At 64.6% G+C, this 9,353-nt stretch overlaps 1 protein-coding gene across 1 annotated transcript in view; it reads left to right on the top strand.

The window, feature by feature from the left end:
- Nucleotides 1-1,606: 1,606 nt before the first annotated feature.
- The window catches only part of MUC5AC (mucin 5AC, oligomeric mucus/gel-forming), a 28,722-nt gene continuing 20,975 nt past the window's right edge, over nucleotides 1,607-9,353 (top strand). Inside the window, exons 1-17 of the mRNA XM_072758774.1 lie at nucleotides 1,607-1,699; nucleotides 2,876-2,947; nucleotides 3,570-3,620; nucleotides 3,773-4,034; nucleotides 4,309-4,423; nucleotides 4,696-4,786; nucleotides 5,467-5,576; nucleotides 5,686-5,899; nucleotides 5,994-6,119; nucleotides 6,276-6,393; nucleotides 6,657-6,795; nucleotides 7,003-7,113; nucleotides 7,746-7,815; nucleotides 7,890-8,027; nucleotides 8,123-8,287; nucleotides 8,556-8,650; nucleotides 9,167-9,293. Of these exons, the coding sequence (XP_072614875.1) occupies nucleotides 1,627-1,699; nucleotides 2,876-2,947; nucleotides 3,570-3,620; nucleotides 3,773-4,034; nucleotides 4,309-4,423; nucleotides 4,696-4,786; nucleotides 5,467-5,576; nucleotides 5,686-5,899; nucleotides 5,994-6,119; nucleotides 6,276-6,393; nucleotides 6,657-6,795; nucleotides 7,003-7,113; nucleotides 7,746-7,815; nucleotides 7,890-8,027; nucleotides 8,123-8,287; nucleotides 8,556-8,650; nucleotides 9,167-9,293 (2,077 nt within the window). The 5' untranslated portion in view covers nucleotides 1,607-1,626. The remainder of the gene's footprint in view (nucleotides 1,700-2,875; nucleotides 2,948-3,569; nucleotides 3,621-3,772; nucleotides 4,035-4,308; nucleotides 4,424-4,695; nucleotides 4,787-5,466; nucleotides 5,577-5,685; nucleotides 5,900-5,993; nucleotides 6,120-6,275; nucleotides 6,394-6,656; nucleotides 6,796-7,002; nucleotides 7,114-7,745; nucleotides 7,816-7,889; nucleotides 8,028-8,122; nucleotides 8,288-8,555; nucleotides 8,651-9,166; nucleotides 9,294-9,353) is intronic.

Genomic DNA, 9,353 nt, shown 5'->3' with positions numbered 1-9,353 from the left:
GTCACCTCGGTTGAGACAGCTGGGCTGGGCAGGGGCGGGGTTGGGGTCAGGCCAGGGCTGGGTGCCCGGAGCTCCAGGACCGTGGAGAAGTCAGCTCCAGTACCCAGCACCCTAAAGGACCCAACGCTCATATGCGTGTGGCCTAGGGCTGGGTGTCCATGACACCACCCTGCCTCTGAGCCCTCTCATTAGGGCGATTACTGGGGTAAGTCAGTCAGCAGCTCCCTAGCCCAGTGGGTGCGGCCACTTGCACCCCTGGTGGCCATGGGCTGGCCTGGGGCTGCCACTGCCCATCTTCCTGGGTGACTTAGCCCAGCCTTGTCTGTGCAGAGCATGTCCCAGAGGGCCAGGCTGGTGACTCAGAGGACCTAGGGTCGCGTGTCCACTCAGGCTTGTGTCCAGTGCTGGCAGGACACTGCTTGACCAGTTGCCACCCTACCTTTCTGGGTGTGTGAGGAGGGCAGGCCTGTGTGTCCCTCACCCTCCCCTACCAGGGTCTCGCCCATGGCCTGGTTCCCACCGTTCACTCTCCTGACCATCAAAGAAAGTTTCACAGTCCTTTGGAGCCAGACCTGTCCACCCTGCCTGTTCCTGGGGACCCCCCCCAGGCTTTCCCCCTCCAAGGCTGAGCAGGGGAGCCTGGTGGGCACACTCCCCCCCCTCAGGCTCCTGCTCCCACACGATCCATCACTCATAACCCCATACTCCCCCAATGCACACACGCGGTGCTCTCTTCTAGGTTCCAGGGCAAAGCCGGGGTACGGGGAGGGGATAGGTCAGAGACAGAAAATCAGGTGACCATGAGGAGCTTGGGACAGGCCCCCAGAGCAGGAAACTGGTGCTGGGAATGGCCTGGCCCAGCTGCTCCCTCTCCCTTTGCAGCTCCCCGCCATGCCCGGCTGGGACTTCCGGTTGGGCTGCTCGCAGGCAGTGGAGCCGCTGGTCATGGTGGGTGTGTGGCCGCCCTGTGGGGGAGAGTTCAGTCCAGTGTCCAGCACCACAACAGACCCGACCCTCATATATCCGTGACACCACCCTGCCTTCTCAGCCCTCTCATTGGGATGATTCCTGGGGTAAGCCAGTCAGCAGCATCCCAGCCCAGTGGGTGCAGCCACTTCCACCCCTGGTGGCCATGGGCTGGCCTGGGGCTGCCCACTGCCCATCTGGAGCCAGGAACTGGAAGCATGGCTAGGGTCCAAAGCCAAGCCGAATGGAGGTCAGGGTCCTGTCACTGGGGGTGCTGCCCCCTGAGCTCATGTCCAGAGAGGGGGTGGCCGTGGCAGTCCCAACAGCCCAGGGAAGTCCAGGCTTTCAAGGTATGGGGATCTCAGGGGTCCGGCCACACAGAAGCTGTCCAGGGGCACGGCATGGGGATCCCTCCAGGCCAGGCCTCAGGAAGCCCTCGGGAAGCCAAGCCCACCTGGCAGCTATGCCCGTCTCTGCCAGTCTTGGGCTGCTGGCCAGCCCCGAGTGAGTGCCCATTGTTTACCTGGGTGGGGGGAATGGTAGGCCCCGCCCCACCCACCCACTGGGGCCTGAGCCAGCTCTGAGGCTACAAAAGGCTCCTGCCCACTCAGGTCATTCTTCAGACGCTGCCCCTGGGGACCGCTCTCCTCCATCCGCAGGATGGGTGTCAGCTGGAGGAGGCTGGCCCCACTCTGGGCCCTGGTCCTCACCCTGGCCTGTGCCCGGGGCACAGGTAAGGCTCCCGCTGAGAGGCTTTCCCAGGCTGGCTGGGCCCTGCCCTGGCCTCCCTGTGGATTCCCTACACCCTGGGGTGGCTCTGGCCCGGGGAGGGCAGGAGGCAGCTCAGAGTCCTGCCCTGGCCTCCAGACGAACTATAGCATGTCTGGGAGCGGCTCCTGGCTGCGTGGCCCCTGGCCCTCACATCTTGGGGGTTCTGGCTCGTGGGGCCGGGGAGGAGCTCTCGGGGCTGCAGGGGTCCGAGGTGGGGCAGGGACCTCTGAGGTTGGGCTGCTCCCCTGACGTGGGGAAGCAGGAACCTGGCGTCTCCAAGCCCTGGTCTGCCTTCCCAGTCAGCAGGCTGGACTCTGGCTGACACGTCCATCCACGTGTGTTTTCCAGCTGCTCGCTGCCTCTGCCCCCTGCTCCGAGCAGGTCCTGGGGCCCCTGGGCCAGCAGAGCTGCCCACCTGACCCTGGGAGCCTCTCACCACGTGCCCCCAGTTTACCAGCTCCTTTTCCCCGTTGGGGCCTCAAGGCGGGGCTCCCAGGGACCTTGGGCTTGGGGGAAGGTGTCATAGTGAGGTCCATGACATGAGGAGGCAGGGGAGAGGCTCACAGACCCTCTAAGGTCCCTTCCCACCCGGGTCTGCACCTCGTGGCCTCTGTGTCCCTGGGGATAGCTGGGTCCTGGGCAGGTGTTGGGGGGACTGTGCCCAGGGGATGCTGTCTGGGCCTAGGGGGCACTGTTTCCAAGGTGCTCAGCCTCCAGCCACCATGTGCTAGGGGGTTCCCTGGGCACCTGCGTCAGGGACGACTGTAGACAGTCCCTGCAAGGCCAGGCTGTGGGCCAGGCTGCCTCTCCTGCTCCACACTCTCCCCCAGAGCCCTGGTGACGGGTCGGCTGACACGTGGCAGCCAACCCATTGCTTTTACAGTCTGATCCCCCCACAGGCTGGGTCTCCCATGTCCCAAGTGGGGAGATGTTCAGTATGAATGAAGATGGGAGATGCTGTGACAGGGTCGCCAGGCAAGCTGGGGGCGCTCACAGAGGGTCGTGGCCCTGACACGGGCAGTGTCCCTAGCCCTAAACAGACAGGACCCCCACCTGCCCCGACCCTTCCATCTGCCCATTCTTCTGTCTGTGCCCTGTCCGCCTGGCTCAGGCCCCGCATCCTCTCTTCTTCCCATAGGCCGGGCCCAGGACAGCTCTGCGGAACATGGCAAGTCCCAAGTCCTCCTTCCCGGCCCCCAGGTGCCTGGTGGTGAGTCGACCCCCACCTGTCAGGGCTGCCCTGCCCAGCTCCCCGGGGACCAGAGTCTGGGGGGTCGGAGGATACCTCAGTCAGTCACCCGGTCACGGTAGCCCCCCTGAAGGCTGCTTGTCTCTGCATCGCAGCTTCAGACGGGCAGACAGGCCAGAGGCCCGCTGAACTCACAGCCATGTCCTCTCATCTGCCCACGACTCCTTATGTTGTGGCCACATATGCGTGCTCTTGGCCTGGGGGTGCTGGCGGGGTGGCCTCCCCGGGTGCTTCTGTGCCACTACGCTGGGCGTGCCGCCCCAGGAGAGTCATTTCCCCAGCTGGGCTCAGGGGAAGGCTGGCATGTGCCCAGAACCCCAGGAGTTGTCCTGAGCACCTGGAGTTGCCTCAGGTGTTTCTGAGACTCTGGATGCAAGGACGGTCCACGAGCAAGGAGAGTCCAGGGCCTGAGGGTTCACAGCCCCTTGGGGTGCCCGGGAGGGGAAGCTGCTGCCCCTCTGGACCTGATCCAGACTCTGAGCTGGGCCTGCAGCCAGCAGGGTTGGCGAGGGCGGTGGAGATGCCCAACTGCAGCCGACACTGGGCAGGCAGGTGCTGTGACACCGTGTCCCTGTTCCCACAGGCCACTTGCTCCACTTCCTCCCCCCGTTGCGGATGGCCCCCGTGGTTCGAGGTGAGTGAGGGTCCGTGAGGTGAGGAGGCTGGTAGCACAGCCTGGAGGGGTCCCCATTCCCCAGAGCGTCCTCCCTAGACGCCCAGCTCTTGGGCGGCAGCGTCCCTGGCGTGGGCGCAGGGCAGCACTCTGAGGACTACCTCGGCCTGCAGCCCTGAACCCTGCGCACAACGGGCGAGTGTGCAGCACGTGGGGCAACTTCCACTACAAGACCTTCGACGGGGACATCTTCCACTTCCCGGGCCTGTGCAACTACATCCTCTCCGCGCACTGTGGGGCCGCCTATGAGGACTTCAACATCCAGCTCCGCCGCGGCCTTGAGTCCAACGCCACCACAGTCATCAGAGTCACCATGAAGCTTGACGGCATGGTCATCCAGCTGACCAAGAATGCCGTCCTGGCCAACGGGCAGCTGTGAGTCTGGGGGATGGTGGGGGGATGGGAGGCTGTCCCCAGGCCTTTGTGCTGGGCCCCCGGCCCCTGGAACAGTCCTCTTCCCAGGCCCTCATGATACCCATGCTCCAGAGTCCCCTGTCCTTCTCACACCCACTGGCACCATCCGAGGGCACAGTGGTCTTGTCCCATCTGCCTGTAGGCGCCCCCCCATGCCTGCCTCCAGCCAAGGGTCAGAGCTCCATGACCCATCCCTGTGAGCCCTTGGGGCCTCAGTTGGACCCTCTCTCCACAGAATTCAGCTGCCCTTCAGCCAGTCCGGGGTCCTCATCGAGCACAGCAGCAACTCCCTGAAGGTGGTGGCCAGGCTGGGCCTGGTCTTCATGTGGAGCCAGGACGACAGCCTCCTGGTGAGGCCGGGGCCCGGGGTTGGGGTGGGGGGCACTGCCAGCCCCACAGCCTCCCCAGAGAGGGAACCAAGTGCACTGGGCAAAGGTGGGTGGGCTGGTGAGGAGGGGGCCCAGAGGCTGGGGGAGAACTAGGATCGCCCACCCCCACCATGAGACCCCACAGGCATGCGGTGGGGAGTGCGGGGAGGGGTGGAACATCCCATACCTCGTCCATCCTCCGCATCCTGAGATGTCTCTGTGGGGTCGGCGTCTGACATGGGCTCTCACCGCAGCTGGAGCTGGACGCCAAATACGCCAACCAGACCTGTGGGCTGTGTGGAGACTTCAATAGCGAACCCGTGTTCAACGAGTTCCTCTCCCACGGTAGGCCCCTCGCCACGGCTGCCCAGTGGCTCCTGGGATGTTATGGGCCCACTTCCTGGTCAGATGTCCCCAGCTTACACGCTATGCACACACACACACACATACACACACACACACAGAGCTGCACACGGACGATGTAGACATGCGCACAGGTGCACACAGAGGCACCTGCACCATCCCCGTGCACACACGTACCCACCTGTACACTTGGCCACCAACTTTGACACACGGCCTTTGCATGGCCCCCCGTTCCCATCATGACCACACATCCTCGTGGGGAGTGGCAGTCCTGCCTCCAATCATACCCCGTCACTGTGTCCTGGGCCTCTGGTCTTTATGGCCAAGACGTGGCATTTCATGTGACCCACAACAGCCCAAGTCCCCAGCCCCATCCCCTTCACCTGGCCCGTGAAGCCCATGAAGCTCACCCATAAGGCGCTTTTAGCCGTGGGGGAGCAGACCTGCGCAAGTGCCCGGTGGCCCTGGCCCGGCAGGCTGGGCTCCAAGGGCTGCATGCCTCAGTTACCAGGCCTCAGGCCTCTGCCTGCCACCCTTTGTGGCCACTGGCTAGCCCCGCAGTGTGGAAGGTGTGTGTGGGGGTGCGGTGGACAGCCCAGGTGTCTTGGGGGCTGGTGCAGAGGGGCTGGGAACCTAATGGCCTGACATCGGGCTTCCCGCAGGTGTCAAGCTCACCCCCATCCAGTTTGGGAATCTGCAGAAGATGGACGGCCCCACAGAGCAGTGTCAGGACCCTGTCCCTGTGCCCATGATGGACTGCTCACCCGGCTCTGTAAGCCCTGTAGTGAAGGGGCACCTGGAGGGGCCAAGACTGGGTGGGGCTGAGTCCAGGGGAGGGTCCCAGGCCTGGACTCAGTGTGGACTCCCGGCTCTGCCCCCAGAGCATCTGTGAGGAGATCCTGAGCAGCAGGCTGTTCTCGGGCTGCAGCGCCCTGGTGGACGCCAGCAGCTATGTGCAGGCCTGCCGGCACGACCTCTGTGCCTGCGAGCACGCCAACCCAAGCAGCTGCATCTGCCACACACTCGCCGAGTACTCCCGCCAGTGCGCACACGCTGGGGGGCTGCCCCTGGACTGGAGGGGCCCCGACCTCTGCCGTGAGTGCCCCAGCAGGCCCCGTCCCCGTCATGTCCCCGCCCTGGCCCGGAGGTGGGGGCAGGACATGACGTGGCCCCGCACTCTGCCCTGCAGCCCAGACCTGCCCCCTCAACATGCAGTATCGGGAGTGCGGCTCGCCCTGTGCCAACACCTGCTCCAACCCAGAGCACTCCCAGCTCTGCGAGGACCACTGCATGGCTGGCTGCTTCTGCCCCGAGGGTGAGAGAAGCCCCCAGCTTCGCCCGCCCCCCTAAGCCTCACACAGATGTGCTCTGGGCCCCTGGGTCTGAGGAGCCCCTGAAGGTCAGGCCCCCTCCACCTGTTCAGTGGTGGACACAGCCTGGCACCTGCCGTATGGCCTGCCTGCTTCTGCAGGGATGGTGCTCGATGACATTGGCCAGACCGGCTGCATTCCTGCCTCCCAGTGTGCCTGTGTGTACAACGGGGCCACGTACGCTCCGGGGGCCGTCTATTCCACAGACTGCACCAACTGGTAGGACCCCAAGCCCCTGCCCTCCTGTACTCCCTGGACATGTCCTGGGAAGGCTGCTCTGGGGGCCATGGCCCCATGCTGGCTGTCACCTCTCACTTGGAGCCCTGGGCATAGGCTGGTGGCTCTCCATGCAGATCCTGATGGGCCCTGGTCTGTGCAGTGATGTGGGTGGGCCTCGGCAAGACCCCTGTCCACCTGCCAGTGCGGAGGTTGGGGCTGGATGCTCCAGGGGCCGCACACGCATGGGCTGCTCCTGTACTCAGCACCTGCTTGAGAGGCCAGTGGAGCTGCCAAGAGGTGCCGTGCCCAGGCACCTGCTCAGTGCTGGGGGGCGCCCACTTCTCCACGTTTGACGAGAGGCAGTACACAGTGCACGGGGACTGCAGCTACGTATTGGTCAAGGTACAGGCCCCAAGGTCCTTGCTCCCGATGGAGTGGCTTTCGGCCACGAGTCTGACCAGCTCACCCCCTGCCTGGGCTGCATGTAGATGCTGCCTCTGCGGCCACCCTGGGAATGTGCCCCCTAGGATCTTGGGGGGAGGGCGGGGAGGCGGGGAGGACTCTGTGGGCTGGCACCTCTGGGCAGAGGGTGAGGACCCGTGTCTGCAGCCCTGTAACAGCAGCACCTTCACTGTGCTGGCGGAGCTGCGCAAGTGTGGCCTGACAGACACTGAGACATGTTTGAGGAGCTTGACGCTGAGCCTGGGCGGGGGACACACGGTGAGCATAGCCCTGGGGGGGCTGGGTGGGGGGCACTGTGAGAGCAGACCCGAGGGGGTGGGGGGCACAGTGAGAGCAGACCCAGGGGGTGGGGGGCACAGTGAGAGCAGACCCAGGGGGTGAGGGGCACAGTGAGAGCAGACGCAGGTTGGGGGAGTCTGCCCCTCATGGCAAGTGACCTCTGCCCAAGCCCTTGATCCTGGCTCGGGCGGCGAGTGACCAGGGTGCAGCCTGAGAACCCTCCCACCCACGGGTTTCTGCCTGGGGAGGGCCACCGGGGCGTCCACGCCTGCCCCAACCAGCCCTGGAAGGAGGGACCAGGGCACGTCCGGTAGCTCGACTTCATTGAAGGCAACTTCCCTATTTTATTTTATTGTTTATTTATTTTTATTTTTTCTTTTTATTTTTCCAACTTCCCTATGTCATAAAATGACTTGGGTTTTTGCCAGAGAGAGTATATGATCCTGAGGGACACAGATAATCTGAGCCCGGGGCGGTTCTTGGGTCAGCAGCCCTTCCTCATGGGTACCTGGGGTCCCCATGGGCAGGGGTCATGGCCTCTGGAGCTCTGGATCCCCCCGGGGGTGCTGGTGGAGCCCCAGCCACCCTGACCCCGCTCCCTGCTCTCCCAGGTCATCACAGTCAAGGCCAGCGGGGAGGTGTTTGTGAACCAGATCTACACCCAGATGCCCATCTCAGCAGGTGAGGGCACTGCCCTGGCCCCCCAGGGTCCCGCCCCTCACAGCCCACTGAGGCCTTGACCCCTGTGTCCACAGGCAACGTCACACTCTTCAGACCCTCCACCTTCTTCATCGTCGCCCAGACCAACCTGGGCCTGCAGCTGGACATCCAGCTGGTGCCCATCATGCAGGTGTTCGTGAGGCTGGGGCCCGAGCTCCGCGGGCTGACCTGCGGTAAGAGGCACCGCCGTCCCTAGGAGTCCAGAGTCCACCCGGGCTGCAGGGCTTGCAGGACCTCACACCGCCCTCCCGGCCTCTCCTGCCCCCAGGCCTGTGCGGGAACTTCAACCAGAACCAGGCCGACGACTTCCGTGCCCTCAGCGGCGTGGTGGAGGGCACGGCCGCTGCCTTCGCCAACACCTGGAAGACCCAGGCCGCCTGCCCGAACGTCAAGAACAGCTTCGAGGACCCCTGTTCCCTCAGCGTGGAGAACGGTATGTGGGTGCTGGTGACCCCTGGGGCCACAGAGGTCCCCCCTGGCCCCAAAGGAGGGATTCAGGAGGTAAACAGGCAGACCTGCCAATGCATTGCCCGTTACAGCCGTGGTAACTTCTGCAAGAACAGGAACAGGGTGTTTCTGGGGCGGGGGAGGCCCGGCCTCTGCATGCCTGCCGACCTAGCAAGGGTGCTTGGGAAGGAGCCGGGACCCTACAGGGGGCTGACCACCCGGCCCGCCGACCGCCCTGGTTCCTCTGTCCACAGAGAAGTATGCTCAGCACTGGTGTTCCCGGCTGACGGACCCCCATGGCCCCTTCGCCCAGTGCCACCCTGCCGTGAACCCTGGCACCTACTATTCGGTAATCTGCGCCCACCGGCCTCAGCCCTCTGGCCATGCGGCTGCCCTCGGGGGGCGGGGGCATCTCTGCGAGGACCGGATGATGTCCCGAGGCCTCGCCTTCATCGGTGCCTCCAGCCAGGACGGCAACCCCTGAGGGCTCGTGGCCCGTGGGCCCTGGAGTCCAAATGGGACCCCTTAGTGGTGGCTGAGATGCTCTGGGCTCTGAGCCTGACCACACAGGCTGGCACCTGTCCAGAGATGAGGGGCCATGGTCCTTCCAACACCCACCTGGAGGGGGGTCAGGTGCCAAGACAGTCTGCTGAGGGCATGGGGCCCTGGCGCAGACTTGAGGAGGGGTCCTGGGGGTCTGCAGGCTCTTGGGGGATGCTCACCATGTCCTCAAGGCCCCGGCCTCTTGCGTCCATCCTCGGGGCAGAGCTCCCAGCCCAGGTGGGGGTCCCAAGAAGGACATACAGGGAGAGAAGGGCCCTGGGTGTGCGGGGGTCCCTAATGGCCCCTGTGTCCCTGTCCCTAGAACTGTATGTTCGACACGTGTAACTGTGAGAAGAGCGAGGACTGCCTGTGTGCAGCCTTGTCCTCCTACGTGCACGCCTGCGCTGCCAACGGGGTGCTGCTCAGTGGCTGGAGGGACGGCGTGTGCAGTGAGTGTCCCCCTGCACTGGAACATGTGCTGCATGGCCTCATCCCCGCGTGGGGCTCAG

This window comes from Vulpes vulpes, chromosome 5, assembly GCF_048418805.1.
Source record: "Vulpes vulpes isolate BD-2025 chromosome 5, VulVul3, whole genome shotgun sequence".
NCBI classification, from domain to species: Eukaryota; Metazoa; Chordata; class Mammalia; order Carnivora; family Canidae; genus Vulpes; species Vulpes vulpes.
Note: the sequence above shows the minus strand (reverse complement) of the source record. Positions and strands in the feature narration are given on the sequence as shown.